We start from the raw sequence: 15,847 nt of genomic DNA, 5'->3' as shown, positions 1-15,847 counted from the left end.
CCCCAAGCACAGGGCTGAGTGTCACTTTGGCCTTCCAAGTCTCAGGCAAACTTCTCTTCTGGGCAACCCTTACCCAGAACTACACAGGGAAGGAAATGTAGTTCCAGCTTAGCTAAACTGACACAGTACAAAATGGCCAGAGTGATAAACTTGACTAAGAGAATAGATGAGAATCTGGAAAGAAATATTTCAGAAGGTCAAAGCCTCTGTCTTCAGTTTCTGTGAGAGACTTCTTTTCATTAAAATATTACTTGTTAAACTATATGACTAGCTTCCATTCCATCTAGTTCTAAAGAAGCCATGAGGTCATTTCATTACTGTCTCTTGGCTTTTGTTTCTTTAGCTATAAAACCAAAAAACACTCTTTTGCTAATGCATTATAAAAGCTTTCATATTTATTTTCTCAGGAATGTTAATTGTCTCCCTTGAGCTGACCACTGTCACGTATCTCCAGTTCCATTGCCTCACGTGACTTCTTGCTCCCTTTTTCCCAATGAGTGCTGAACTTTTCCATTTTGATGCTTCACCGTCAGCTGAACACAAAGAAGCTGAGGCTGAATTCTTATTCCCCTCACGTCAAGGGGACTTGTCTTTCTTTTCCATGGGGTAGTCACTCTGCCAGTCACTCAGGTCTGACGCTCTGGGCCCGTTTCCCAATCCAGTCAATGACCAAATAAATGCTCTTGGATTTTCCCTCACAAAGGGTTCCTGTGTTCATTTTTCCTTCCCACTTCTGCCATCCTAGTCTACCCCTTTCAGTCTCATCCCTAGATTACTGGGAGACCCTTCCTGTGGTTCTTTCCCCTTCTAGGCCTTTCCCACACCCAACCATCCTCCATACCAGTATTCCCTAAGTAATCATGTTCCCCATGTCACCACAGCTCACAAATCTTCCATGGCTTCCCACTTTCTTCCATATCAGAAGAACCAAATGCCTTTCAAGATGAAAAGATTAGAAATGATCTAGTCCTACATTTTCCTTTTAGAGAAAAGAAACAAGAAACTCTCAGAGATTGAGATCACACAGATTTAGGACTAGAACTCTGGACATCTGAAGCCGAATTCCATGCTCTTTCTATAACTATATCACTCATCCTGGAGGGAAAAGATGTGTGATTTTCAAGGTTCTCCATCATCCCACCCAACTCCATCAGAGTGTCTGCACAACTCCAAGGGGCACCATTTACATCATAGTCTGTGGAGTTTTCTTTCAAGGCTACCATTCATATAGAAACACATATAGATTCCACATAGGATATAAAGAGAATGATGCCCCATGACGTTGTGACATGAGGCAATGCTTTGCCTCTCTGGGCATTTTTATTTCCCATTGCTCCCCACCCAGGTCAAGAGACAGAAAGCATCTGTTGTGGCCTCTTTTCCTTACCCCCTACTCTACCCAAGTCCCTCCTATCTTGAAAGCTCAGTGAAAGTCTTATCTCCTTTATGAATTCACTCCATTTCTTCAAAGTCTTTATTTGTATGAACTACTAGTTATTTCTAGTGTAGACTAGTTCAGTTCTGGGCTACAAAGAGCCTGAATTTAAAATCACAAAACCTAGGTTCTAATCTCAGTTCTTCTGCCTACGAGTTATATGTTTTTAAGTCATTTATTTTCTCTGAAGCTCTCTCTAAATCCATGAATTGGGCATAGTAATACCTGTCTTATCTCACAGAGTATAGGTGAGCATCAAGGGAACTAATGCATGTGCAAGTGTTTTGGATGTTACAGTGTGTGATGTAAATGGAAGTTACCACGTGATAATACAACTTAGTCCTTAATGATATAGTGTACTGCTTTTGTATGCTTGTTTGGTTTATTAACCAGAATGTGGTTACTGGATTGTAAGCTCTTTGAGGGAAGACACGACATCTCACATTTTTTCCTTCTGTCCCTTTAAGTCAGCACTGTATATATCTGTTTGAAAACCATGCAGGGGTACATTTATGTTTCTAAGGAGGAGAGGGAAAGGAGAACTTTAAAACTAAGGTGAATATACAGGAAAAATCTCGAAGTGTGCTTCTTTATCTGTGTCAAGCTATCTAGTGGGTAGGCTAAGTACCAGGAAAGCTGGGAACACTAGGTTACCACAGAAGCTCCTGTTCCTCCTGAAACCAGCATGTTTTTGCAAAACAGTCCATCACTTTGAAACCACACACCTCAGTTTGAGACTCTAACCCACAATCTTCTAATCTCACTCCTTCAGGTGGGACTCGAATCCAGCTGCACTTCAGTTGGGACTTGACCCCAAAATTTCTGGCTTAGGCGGGGACTCAAACCCACAATCTCCCAGCTGAAACCACACACCTGGTCACAGGATTTAATGGACCTCAGGTTCTTTACGTCTCAGCACAGAAGGAATTCAGTGAGAGGTGAAGTGATAGGCAAGTAGATTTATTAATATAGGACGCTTGTGAAGGATACAAGAGGGCAGGCAAGAGGACTCTGCCCTGAAAGTTAAGTGGGAAAGCAGGTTTATTTAGGGAGATTCACACTCCACAGACAGAGCATGGGCCATCTCAGAAGGCGAGAGGCCCTGAAATATGGGGTAGTTCGTTTTTATGAGCTGGGTAATTTCATAGGCTAACAAGTGGGGGGATTATTCCAACTATTTTGGGGAAGGGACAGAGATTTCCAGGAATTGGGCCACGGCCCACTTTTTGGCCTTTAATGGTTGGCTTTGGAACTGTCGTGGTGCCTGTGTGTATGTCATTTAGCATAGCTAATGTATTATAATGAGCTTATAATGAGGCTCAAGGTCCTCTGGAAGTCAAATCTTCTACCATCTTGGGCATAATCTGTTCTAACCAGTTTTTGTCATATCCTCAACAGCTATGTCATTCTTTTAAAGGTTGTGCCTTGCCGCCTTCCCTCCTGTCTCAACTGTGGTGTGAGTTTTAAAAATCTCTTTCTGTTTTTGCCTCTAAGAAAAGATGCAGGAGAGTTAGCAGTGCTCAGAAGTAAGTAGTTGGAGGCATTTAGGGCATTTCTTTGTCAGGTCATAAAGAGTTATTTGGGACTTTCACTAATTCCTACTTTTAGACACAGAGTATCTAAAAGTAGTCCCAGATTTTTTGGGGGACACCTTTGCTTTTTGCTTTCACATGGAGAAGAGAGTCTTTTTGAGCATTTCTTAGAACAAAAGCAATGCTAATGAGATGGAGAATCTCAGTCTGAAGGAGGTTTGGGTTTGGGAAAGGGAAATAACCCTTCATCTCACGGTTTCTTCAACTTGTAATTGCTGTTCCAAGCACTGATCCGGATAGTCACGCCTGAGGGTAGAAGGCAAGCAGTCGGAGACAGAATCCCAAACATTCCCTCTAAGGAAAACAAGCAGTTAATTCACATGGGTGGCTTGAGACTGTCAATTCTCTTAGGGTTTTTAGAAGAGATCTGAACAATTGTCCTTTCTTTTTTCTTGCTAAGAGTTAGCCATTTCTGTTTATATTCATGCTGCAGTTCATTTTTTCTTTTCTAAAGAAAACATACCATAAGAATTCCAATTCAGTCACCAAAACTGTATTCTAGAGCATTGGCACGAACCATTTGGAATTTAAAGAAGATTTTTATTAAGAGCAAATTTTCATACCAGATCATGAATGCATTATAAAACTTATTAACCTGATGCGATTATTGCTCAGGTATTTCATTTAGAGAGTTTATTACTTGTAACAGAAGCAAATCCTTTGTGTAAATAGGGGCATAAAGGGAAAAGTACTTGCTGTTCCAAAGCAAAATCAAAGCAAGATTAAATCATCTTTATTAAATCTTTTAAAATATGTGTTGGCTTAGAACAACATTCCTTCATTGTATTAGATCACAACATAGTTTCTCTTGTCAAAAAGTATTTCTATTTTTAGGTTAAAGTGTATACCCTACGTCATTTTACTTTCTGGTCATCTGTTTCCCTGATTTTAGCATAAATAGGGGTACCCTGGAATCTAGAACTCAGGAGGGGGCATAAATTTGGTACCAAGTAATCTCATATATTTTATTTTATACATTTAAAATATTATTCTATGAAGGAATCTGTAGGCTTCACGAGCCTGCTGAAGGGTTTCATAGCCCGAGGTTAAGAATCTCTGCCCTCCATTTCTCTGTAACTAATACCAAAACTCTTCCATCAAATAAAAATCACAATATATACCCCACTGCTTTTATTGGAGATTTTTATGAAACATTCCGTTTTCCACGCTTCATCTCTCACTTTAAAATATGTTCGAAAACTTAACTTGACTTTCCAGTCTTTCTGGGGTGGTCCTGATCATTTTAGCTCCTTCTAATAACTGAACACTTTTTTTATTGTGGTTCAAGCTTCAGGGTAGAACCAAAAAGTCCTGACATTATGAGGACATAGAGCCACATAACGATTTCTCTTCTTCTTGGGCTTCAAAAGTAAAGCAGAGATGAGCCCAAGCCCAAGCCCAAGGCGTAAAGTTATTATTTCATGAGTTCATCCGAGGTAATAGTTGTGTAGCTGCCCTCCTTAGAACAGTCTCTGTAACGCAGAAAAATGTGTGTGACTGTTCTTTTCACAACAATTATTAGGGCTTTTACAAAAGGGAATGAAATTGGGCCATTTGTAGAGACGTGGCTGGACCTAGAGACTGTCATACAGAGTGAAGTAAGTCAGAAAGAGAAAAACAAATAATGTATATTAACGCATATATGTGGAATCTAGAAAAATGGTACAGATGACCCGGTTTGCAAGGCAGAAATAGAGACACAGATGTAGAGAACAAACGTATGGACACCAAGGGGGGAAAGCAGGGGAGTGGGGTGGTGGAGGGATGAATTGGGAGATTGGGATTGACATGTATACACTAATATGTATAAAATAGATAAGAACCTGCTGTATAAAAAATAAATAATAAAAATAATTAATTTTAAAAAACAATTATTAGGACTTTTTTTAAATCCAAAAATTCCTATGTCCATAAATTAATTAAACTCCTCTTCCATCTCATGACTAATATCTTTTCATTAGAGCAGATGGAAGAAATTTGTCCAAGGTCACATATTAAGTTCTGTAATAAGGCTATGACTGTCATCCTTTAACTGCCTTTGTATTCACAAGTTCAAGCGGAACTTTACACTGAAGACTGAATGACAGGTGACAGCAAATCACCTCCCCCAATCTCTTCTACCAAATAGGCAGGAGTTCCAGCAAGAAAGCCTCTTGGAGTGATTACGAAGAGAGGAGAGAGGGAGACAGTGGTAGGGATTCATCTGCTCACTTACTTGTCCAGCACGTGTGGATTGCTCACCACAACCCACTGGGCATGGTACCCATTGCTGGTGATTCAGGGATGGATGAGTGAGAGCCACACCTCTCCCCAGTGGAGCTAGTGGTGGGGACAGGCAATAAGCCAGAAAATGAATACATGTATAATACAACTTCAGGAGGAGAGAAGTGTCAACATTTAGGTGGAGGTAAGAGTGATGAAGAAAAATAAAGAAGGATCAGGGATAACATCAAGTGGCCTTAAGGGGGACATGAGCTTGGAGGTTTAGGAGAAGAGCAGAAAGCCTGTGGAGGCTATACAACAGAGTGTGTGAATTCCGACTACGCTTTGGCATTAGGCTGCCTGACCTTGAACCACAGCTCTACAGTGTAGGACTCCAGGCAGGTGAATCCATCTCCCTAGGCTTCAGCTTCCTGATCCACCTCACAGTGTAACTGTGGGGTTGAACAAAGCCATTTGTATGACGTGTACCTAGTGTAGTGCCTGGTGTGTGGCATGGACTCAATACACTTAGTTATTAGTGCTATTTTAAAATATCTGGCCATAGTCTGGACAAGAGATGTATAGGTTTGGTAAGGCCAGCACTGACCCCAGCAGTCATTTTGCTTAAGGCACATCAGGAGACACAGCAGACGCTCCATAGCCACATATTGAATTATGATGCCATGGTCCTCCTCACCTCCCTTCTATGCACACCATTCCAGTTAGGTCAAGACTAAAGAAAATGTGTTGCTTGAAATATGGTTCATTTCTGCATTACCTACAGTCAAGAGAGCTTTCTAGGTTATCAGACAGGTGTTACAGAAAATTCTGAGTCTTTGGTGAAAGGTGAAAGGTGTGATTTAGGTTGAGAAACACCCAACTGTCCATTCTTCTAAGTTGGTGCAACTAATTTAGACTCTGTGTCCTGTGTGCACACAAACTTTGGCTTGTTCATTGTTGTTTCCTTGAGCCTAACCTAGGGCCTGGCCCACAATAGGGGCTCAAGAAATATTTGTTAGGTGAGTCAAAAAAAGTTTCTGGAACTCTCTCAGCTTCTGTGATGAAGGGGAGCTGTCTCTCTAGTCTAGGGTTGACATATCCTGATCTCCTCTAGTATGAATCTGTGTCAATATCTAGGCCATCAGAAATAAAAGTGGTTTGTGGGGAACCCCATGCACATTTGACCAGAAGTTATATCTGAGTAAAACTACTCAATTGAGGATGTGTGGCCACCTCTAATTCATTTGATGACTAAAGAAGTTTCATGTTTTAAATTTACTAAAATTAAGGCCATTTAAAAAAATGTATGGTGTTAGCCAAAATATTCATTTCCAAATTTCCATATTTGCTCCAAATACAAGATTCAACCTTTCCCCTGGAGTGGGAAAAAAAAAAAAAAAAAGAGAGAGATTGAGATTAGTCATAGCATGGGATAATAATTCCTACCTTGGTTTAGTAATTGAATGTTTTAGAACTTAACTCTTTCCAAAAAAGATTTGAGACAACTCCTTCCTGGTTTTCCTAAAAGAAATATGTAGAAGTCTGAGCCTGGAATTTGTTTACTTAATTAGTGTTAGAGCTTATAGAAATATTTCAGTGGATTATCTCAGGCTTAACAATCACGTTAAATTTCTCAGATGTAAGCTGGAAGTCTAAAGTTAGTAATAGCAATAAAAGATCTTTGTAGAAAAATCCTACCATAGCCACAAGTAATCAAACTCTCAAGAACTGTAAACTGGCTGATATTTGAGCCCACTTGCAAGCTTACAAGTTAGCCTCAGTTTCATGGATTTTGGCAAAAGACACAAGACTCCTTGGTCAGAGACAAAGGACAGTTTATTATTCATAGCAATAGCCATAGCCAGACTACCAGCATTTGCACAAATTCCCCAAGCCCCAATACCCACAGGGCATTATGAACCAGGCCAGGTGACACCTATACCTAGACTGGGTTGTTTTAGAGGAGAGGAACCCCAAGCTTAGGGAACCCAAATCTTTTATAATAGACAGTAAGCCAGCCTGATTTTTCCCCTGGAGGGAGACATTATCTTTAATCTACTGGATAGTAAACAAAACTTTGCTCTAGAGGGGACACTCTGTCTTCCAAGGTTGTTTGTTATATGAACATCCTTAGAAAGACAGCCTGGAACAAAATCGGTGCCTCTTCTCATGAGACATGCTGAAATGCGAGACCCATGAAAAATCGTCTTTCAACTCAAACACTCTGAAAAGGCCAATTTTCTGTTTAAAACAAGAAATTAGAACTTCTTAAGGTACAAAGATTGTAGAGCCTAGCTTTTTGTTTGGTTTGGTTTTATGGAGTTTAACCAGTCTTTTGGAGGATGGGTATCAGTAGGAAGCATATGACTCATCTGCCATAACATTTAAATTTAGATTTTATACCTGAATGACTCTAGCTCTTCCAAAAGCAATTGTTTATGTGTTGTTTGTACAGCTAAAAATTATGACAATTCCAGGGGTGTGGAACAGCAGGTTCTAATTTGGAAGTTTACTCAGCTGCTTCACTCTAAGATATACAGGGTTTAGAACAAAGGCTTGCAGACCAGAATTATATCAAATGTTTTCAAAGATATTTTGATATTCTTCATATTTCCTCCTAGACACCAGGCCTCTAATATTCCAAACCATCACCGTCAAAGACTTTTTAGTGCTCACCCTCTTTTTCTATCATTCTTCTTGGATAATCACATACTCTTAGAGAAGAGGCATATTGATTAAATTATTATTCTTTAAACAGGAGAATTTTATTATCAAATGTAGCCATTATACAATCGTATTCACACAATGGGTTTGTGTTAATTGTGTCTACCTTTAAGATCTTTCAAATCTTTTTTTTTTCCTTTTAAATCTTGCATTTCAGTTATCATCAATATTCACACCAATACTGTTCCTTTTTTTTTTTCCAGTAAATTAAGTTAAAAGTTATTTTGCTTGATTAAAGTGGTGATTTATATGGTCCTCTGGTGTTAGTCATTGCAATAATGCAAAGTAAACAAATAATAGTATCTGAATGGTTTTATACTAAATTTGCACCCAAGCAAGAGGAAAAACTTAAAGAAATATGTGCCTTAGCTAATTAAATCTCACTTTCCTCTTTGGAGTTAAATGATGCACAGTGGTACCTAATAGAACCACAGAGTCTAAAACTACATTTTTGTAGCATGAACACAGCTAAACAAAGAGAAGTAACACCATTTACAACATTACCAAAGGCAACTCTTCACATAATATAATACATCGGTGTTTAACTTTCCTCTCCATCCCACGCTATGATCATAGGCCCATGCCCTTGAAAATTACGAATATCAGACAGTAAAGACATTAAAGAAACAGACTAGGGTTTTAACACTATCTTAATAAACACAGCATTCACCTGTTACTTTATTGTTTTTCAGAACACAATGTTAAGCATTTTTCCAAGGAACACCTGTAACATTAAAAACTATTAATACTTTTCTCATTGGAGTCTGAAGCATCATTCATGAAAAAAGCACAGCATAAAATGTTACATGTGAAGCATGACATTCAAGTTATAGTGTAAACCAGAAAAGACTAATTTCTTGTATCTCCTTCCCTTTTTTGTTTTGCCTTTTGAACTCTAGTTCAGTGATCTGCAAACTGGGATAAGCATAATCCTGGAGGCTACTTTCTGGAATATTCCTTCAATGATACATCAAAGGAAATCAATTTTTGGATTTTTAGGAAAAGTCTGTTGCCAAAATTTCTTCTTCCCTGTCTTGCCAGTAATAACTATTCTTCCACTTAAAAGAAAGCACACCTGTTACCCACCAGAAATCTTATTATGATATATGTCCCCAATTATAAAAACCTTAGGAACACTAATGAAAAAGACAGTTGGAAATATTGGTGTAGGTGTGGTATGGAAGAATGACTCTAATGACTAGATAATAATTCTCTCATAAGCCTAGATATTTCTAATAATTTACTTTCAACAAAACTGTAGGATGACCTAATCAAGTTATCAGCTGATATATCATTACAACAAACTTTTGTTGTTAATTTAAAGAATGTAGTGACACTCCTATTAAAAAACTTTTTCAACTCCCCTTCTATTTTTATTATTCTTGAAAACAGTACATTTCATCTCCCTTTTTTTTTTTTTTTTTGGCCTGTGCCACGGGGCATGTGGGATCCTAGTTCCCTGACCAGGAATCGAACCCGCGTCCCCTGCATTGAAAGTGCGGAGTCTTAACCACTGGACCGCCAAGGAAGTCCCCCACATTTCGTCTATTTGAAAATGATGTCAACTTTATGTTAAATGCCTTATTGTTATATTTTTAAATGGATGAAGATGAGTATCAAATAGGTATTGTATTTAAATTCCACTGGATATACTTGAGTGATATAATTATTCTCTACTGTAAATATAGAGTTTAAAAATACCATAGAAATTGCGTCTTTTGCTGTCATTTAAATTTATGGTAAAAAATGTTAGATGTTGATTTATAAATGAAAGAAAGTACTTAGTTTTTCTAATTATTTTAAAGGCTACACAAGCAAGAAAGTTTGGAGACCACTGCCACCGTTCTTATTCCCAATTAGTACCTGATCACAAAAGGGTTCCATTTTTAACTCTGGCATTTTTTATTAAGGGTTATTTCATTTAATCCAATTTCCTAAAAAATATTTTAAGAAATCATTTCGGTTGATTCTGACTAGAAATCATTAAGATAGAAAGATTGGGAACATTGAGGTTTTATTTCATTGTTTTCCTTGGTTTGTTAAGTAATCCAAGATCATATTCTTGAAAAAAGTATTTTAAAAGAGGCCAGGAGTAAGCAAAACTCAGAGAGACTGAGAAAAGGGAGAATACAAAAAATAAAAATAAAGCTACAGTATCACTGCTGATATTGGAGATGGTGGCCTACGGTGGAGTATATTTTTAAAGGACAAGACTTTCCCACTCAAGGAACTTATAGGGCCATAATTTAATTGGCTTCACTCCTACAAAGTATAGGACACTGGCTCCATCAAGTTGTTGAGAACTCTGCAGCCTAAGTGTAGAACTTCCTCCAAAGTTACTAGGAGTTCCCTGGTAAGAGTTTCAAGGCCTCCATGAGTCTTTCAAACCTGAGGCTGCCATGCCAGGTGGTTCAGAAAATGCTCAAGCCAAATGGAAAGCATGCCTGAAATGCTGCGGGGTTTGAATCTGAAAGCACAGGGAGAGAAATGACAGCCTCAGTGGAAAAAATTGTTCAGCAGTGGCTGAAATATGGAGGAGGGAGGAGCTAAGTGTGGCTGTTGATATGCGACAGAGCTCAGCCATTTCCACTGATTGGCCCTATTCATTCAAGTTCATGTCCTCCATTACAAACAAAGACATTTCAACGTATTTGTCCTTCATGGTCTTTTTATGACACTCTGTGTAGCCATAAACTCTGCAGATTTCATCTGGATCAGGCAAGTTCTGATGGGCAGCCCTGGTGATTTAATGCCATGTGAAATATGAGTTTCAATATTTGTGGACAATTAGCTCCCAGCAAGACCAAAATTTCCTCAACCCTTGTAACCTAGAGAAGACTTTAAAGACACGTGCAGACTGACATTTACACAAGTACATATTGCTGAGGTGGGCCTAGAATAATGGGGTTAAAAGTGAAATAATAGGCATTGAGGAGAATTGTTGCAGGGCCTGCTAAGCTGCAGTGAGTGGCTTCATTCACTGTAGAAGAGTTATTATATCTCTGACTACTCTGTGGATTCCTCACGAGCAGATAGCGCAAAGCACCCCCTGTGGGCCTGTCATCAGGGAAGGGTATAATGAGGACAGCCAGAGAGAGCCACCATTTTACTGTGGCATGTGACAATGCTTGATTTTTGTTGGAGAGAAATTAGGCCATCTCATTGGAAAAACATTAGGGATTCAAACAAACAACAAAAAAAAACTTCCACCTGTTATTATTAAATACCAATATATATCCGCATGTGATGATTTATACCTCTTTGCTCTTTACTTATGAATTGAAAGAGCTTCTCCATTCCTTCTGCTTTGGGTGCTCACAGCCCTTTTTCAGGCAACATGGAGGCCTATAAGATTCTGGCACCATCTTGCTCCTAAGTCTTCCATGGAAAGACTTTACCCTCTCAGTAAATTCTATCCTGCTGCAAGTTCCACTTTCAGATTTTTATTTCACGCTCTCTGGATCTGAAAACCTGCGATTTTTATGGTTCTGAGATCATTGTTAAAATTATTTTAACATTATTATTAATTAATTAATTATTTAAATTAATTTAATATTATTATTATTATTTTTTTTTTTTTTTGCGGTACGCGGGCCTCTCACTGTTGTGGTCTCTCCCGTTGCGGAGCACAGGCTCCGGACGCACAGGCTCAGCGGCCATGGCTCACGGGCCCAGCCGCTCCACGGCATGTGGGATCTTCCCGGACCGGGGCATGAACCCGTGTCCCCTGCATCGGCAGGCGGACTCTCAACCACTGCGCCACCAGGGAAGCCCAATTTACTATTATTTACTCTCCTTATTTTTGACTTGACAGGTTCCATATTGGGGGTGTTGAACCATCGTTGTCAAAACCTTTGTCAATTGCTTCAACATCCAGTTTGTCAATATTGCCTAAACCAAGGCATCGATTCTTAAATTTTCTCCACTAGATCAAAAAAGAAGTAGTCGCTTTTAGCAATGATATATTACTTTTGGAAATGTCAGGTGTAAGTTTTGCCTGACAACAAGGGCCCATCAGAGACTGACGGAAGTCTGTTTTTCAGTATTCAGTTCATTGCTCACTGACTGGTTAAACTGCCCAAGAACTTGGCTCAGCTGCTGCACTGAATGCATGCCTAGGACAGGCCTCAGTGTGGTTGCTGGGTGCTTTTAGGTGAGCCCTTGACAGTTCAGACTGAGCACTTATAACTAGTGCTTTGTGCAACTGTCCCATCTTCTTGTTGGTAAGATCCACCACTCTCTGTAACAGCAGGATCAACTCATTCTCATCTGAGGACAGCGTGGAAAGGATTTTCCCCAAACCCCACCAAATAATTCCAAGAAGCCATCATGATGCAAGGTGGGGAGGGGAAGTGGGGTATATCAGAGGTGATGAAGTGGGGATGGAAGTAGATCAAGAAAACCAGTGCTAACTCTTGTCAAAGAAAATCAGCATGTCCATTCCCCCACCTTTTCCTCACGGCTGCTAGAGCAAAAGACCATAAGGAACGCTCTGCTCCACCCCTACCCTCACCAAATACCCAAGGCAGGAAGGGGCCTGGGGGATTGGCTTGCAGCATAGGTTATTTCTCTTCAACAGAGTGGACTTACATACTTTCATCTTGTATTTGCCCAAGGACAGGTCATTACAAAGTCTTCACCAGAATTATGCAGCTGTCATTCTACTCAGATCCAGATCCCCTGTCTTGCAAACCTCAAGGCGAGGTTACCTGAGCTTTGCACCCGTCTCCAAGGATATAATCTGCAAGAATCTAGTGAAGGTCTTCTGGGGGAAAGAGTGGAGGGGAGGGATCTGGAATGTTATTTTTGAATTCCCTATTAATTAGAACAATAATAATCATGCTCCTTTGGTTACAGTGCTCGCCCCCGCCCTACGTAGATTCACTTGGAGAAGATAATCAAGAAAAAAAATGTGTTTCCAGCCCTCTTGTATAATTTAAATATTTTTCTTACTTTAAAACAGCACATTTACTCCGAGCAGGTGTTTTCTCTACAGAGCATGATCTTGTCGCGAGAGGTGAGTTTTCAATCAGAGACACAGGTGACTGCTCCATGATTCTGGCTGGCCCTGGCAGCCCAGGTGGTTGCTGGCGGGGGGCCGCTCCCTGGCCTCTCGCTTCTTCCCTCACACCGCCTCCTCTTGGGCAAGAGGATGCATCTGGTCTGTATCTGAACACCGGCTTTGCAACACAATGTGACTTAGCCAGCAGGGAGCAGGGCTGGGACAGCTCCTGAGCCCTTCTTTCCTCAGAATCAGAGGTGCTGATACTCCACATTTATGTATTCATTAACGAATATTTATTGAGCCACCCCCAAGAGAGCACCAAGATGAAAAATCATGAGTTCCAGAGGCTACCCAGGCTCAACGCTACCTCTGCTGCCACCTCTGAGCTCTGGGACCTTGGCAAATTATGAACTCCTTTAAGCCTCCATTTCCTCTTCTATAAAAGAGGGAGAGTGATATAGTTCCTATCTGGTAGGAATTCAGCGAGGATCAAATGAGATAAGGTTTGTAAAGGTCTCAGCCCATTGGAAGAACTGGTAGCTATTCGGCAAACTGGATTTGATAGGCTGTGAGCAGAAGACAAGTTAATTTGCTCCTCTGCTGCGCTTTCTAATCCCGTCGGGCAGGTCCTATAATGTTTTGTGTCACTCTCAGATCATAAAAAGTCCTCTGATCAGTTTTCGTGCCAAGAAGAGTCTCCTTTCAGAAAGTCAAATGTTTGGTCTGGCATAACATCGAATCCTGGAGCTCTGTCTAATTGAGAGCTTCTCTCCACCCAGCTTGCCACAGGCCAGGAAGCCCAAGTGGGGGAGGGGAGAGGAGCCAGCCTCCTTCCTCCGCCCTCCTGGCTCTACCTCCTACCCACTCAGTAGCTATGATGTTGGACTTGGCAAAGGTCGGGGGCAGAGGAGGTTACAGGAAAGGGCCCAGAAGAAAGCAGATAGAGGCGGGCTCTGGCACTGAGGCTCACAGCTGCCCCTTGTCGTGGGTAGGTGGCCTTAGCCACTGCCCTTTCTGTTTGCATTTCTCAGGCCAGTGTCCCCTACCCAGCCCTTTATGTCCCTCCCTCTACTTCCAGGGACCATTGTCAAGCTCTCTCAGTGTTTCTCCTGAATCCCTTCTCACTTGATTGGAGGTGAGGAGGAAGCACACTCTCTCCTCCCTCGTCCTGTAAAAGGACATGGCCCTGCTCTCCAACCACAGATCATGTGGGGCTAGGGCAGAGGTCAGTGGGCTGGCCCTCAGCTTCAATGGCTTTTTGATCATTTTGCTGTCCCCCACCCACTCTTCCTTGTCTTCCAGTGCCCTGGCTGGTGCTGAGTGAGATTTTTCCTGGTGGAATTCGAGGACGAGCCATGGCTCTAACTTCTAGCATGAACTGGGGCATCAATCTCCTCATTTCTCTGACCTTTTTGACTGTGACAGGTAAGAACTTGCTTTCCTCTAACGCCTTTTGTGCTCTTAGGACAAATCTTAGGGAAGCACACTCGCCTGAAAAACATTTTCTCGTCAACATTTTCAAACACACTCAAAAGTAAAGAGAATGGCAGTGAACCTGATGTACTGACCACCCAATTTAAAACTTTATCAGTCTTCATTTATGACCCCACCTGCTCTGCCCCCCACATTATTTGGAGTCATTGTCCAAACATGTCATTTTGTCTCTAAAATTTCAGCAGGGACCTCTAAAAGATAAGACATTTAAACACTATAACTTCAACATCATTATCACACCTAAAAATATACTATTAATAGTCTCTTGGTATCAAGTATCCAGTCTGTGTTCACATCCCTCCAATTGTCTCATAATTATTTTTTATAGTTTGTTTGAATCACAATCCAAATACTTAATTTATGGTTGATTGATATGTCTCATAATCTGTAGGTTTCACCTCCGTTTCTCCTCCCCCTACACTTTATATTTTTAATGAAGAAACTGGGTCGTTTGTTTCATAGAGTTTTCCCTGGGGTTGGATTTGCTGATTGTAGTAACATCACGTGACCCTCTGTCCTTTGTGTTTCCTGTAAACTGCTATTTAGATGTAGAGGCTGACAAAGATTTAGATTTTCTTGTTTATTTGCAAACTCCTTCCCAGGTGATGGCCTGTGTCCTGCCATCAGAGGCATGTCCTGTGTGCTTATCTCCCACTTTGTCATGCCTGCATCCTTTGAGGATCATTTCCCAGATCCGTTATCTTCATTTCATTATTCCTACTAAGTTTTTTATCAGCAATACTTCTCTTAAGGAGAAATTTCTTCTCATTAGTTATTTGCCTGCCCGAAGTATGAATCATATAAGAAAATCAAGATTAATGTTTGAAACTTTCTCTTTATTTTCTACTTTTCAAAATAATGAGGTAGTTCCCCAGCATCCTCCAAAACTGATCAATGAGTTGAGTTTTCGTCCCTTCCTTTATTTTATATGTATATATATAATGCATAAATATTAAATAGTATCTATAATACAGAGATAATATATATTGATACCATTTCAAAAGTGGATGTATAGTCAAAAAAGTATATATCTATATGTAGTACTTCTGAATCTTGTTGACTTTTTTGGGAATATATCTACTTTTGGAAATGAACTTTTAGAGTTATTAATTAAGCACAGCTTGGGTTTTTACACAAAATTTAAAAATATTTATGTCCTACATTTTTGGAAATAGCCCAAGATGAAAGGAAACACAGGAACTGGTCATTTGCATCAACCGTACGTCTCCTGCTCAGATCACACACATAGACCCGTGCCCTTCACCTTCTCACACATACACAACACACACACACTTACCTACTATTTATATGGAGAAGGAGAAATATAAAAGAAAGAATGGAAATGATGAAGGATGAATAAAGACGACGCGAATTTCTGGGAAGGATAGCTAATAC

General features: G+C 40.2%; 1 protein-coding gene across 2 annotated transcripts in view; it reads left to right on the top strand.

Annotated features, from left to right (window-relative positions):
- The window catches only part of SLC2A12 (solute carrier family 2 member 12), a 72,282-nt gene that overhangs the window by 25,319 nt on the left and 31,116 nt on the right, over positions 1 to 15,847 (top strand). For both annotated transcript variants that reach the window (XM_029223769.1, XM_029223768.1), the window contains exon 3: positions 14,261 to 14,383. In XM_029223769.1, the coding sequence (XP_029079602.1) occupies positions 14,261 to 14,383 (123 nt within the window). The remainder of the gene's footprint in view (positions 1 to 14,260; positions 14,384 to 15,847) is intronic.

The sequence above is a fragment of the Monodon monoceros genome, unplaced genomic scaffold, assembly GCF_005190385.1.
Source record: "Monodon monoceros isolate NGI ecotype Baffin Bay Population unplaced genomic scaffold, NGI_Narwhal_1 Super_Scaffold_15, whole genome shotgun sequence".
In the NCBI taxonomy this organism is placed as follows: domain Eukaryota; kingdom Metazoa; phylum Chordata; class Mammalia; order Artiodactyla; family Monodontidae; genus Monodon; species Monodon monoceros.
Note: the sequence above shows the minus strand (reverse complement) of the source record. Positions and strands in the feature narration are given on the sequence as shown.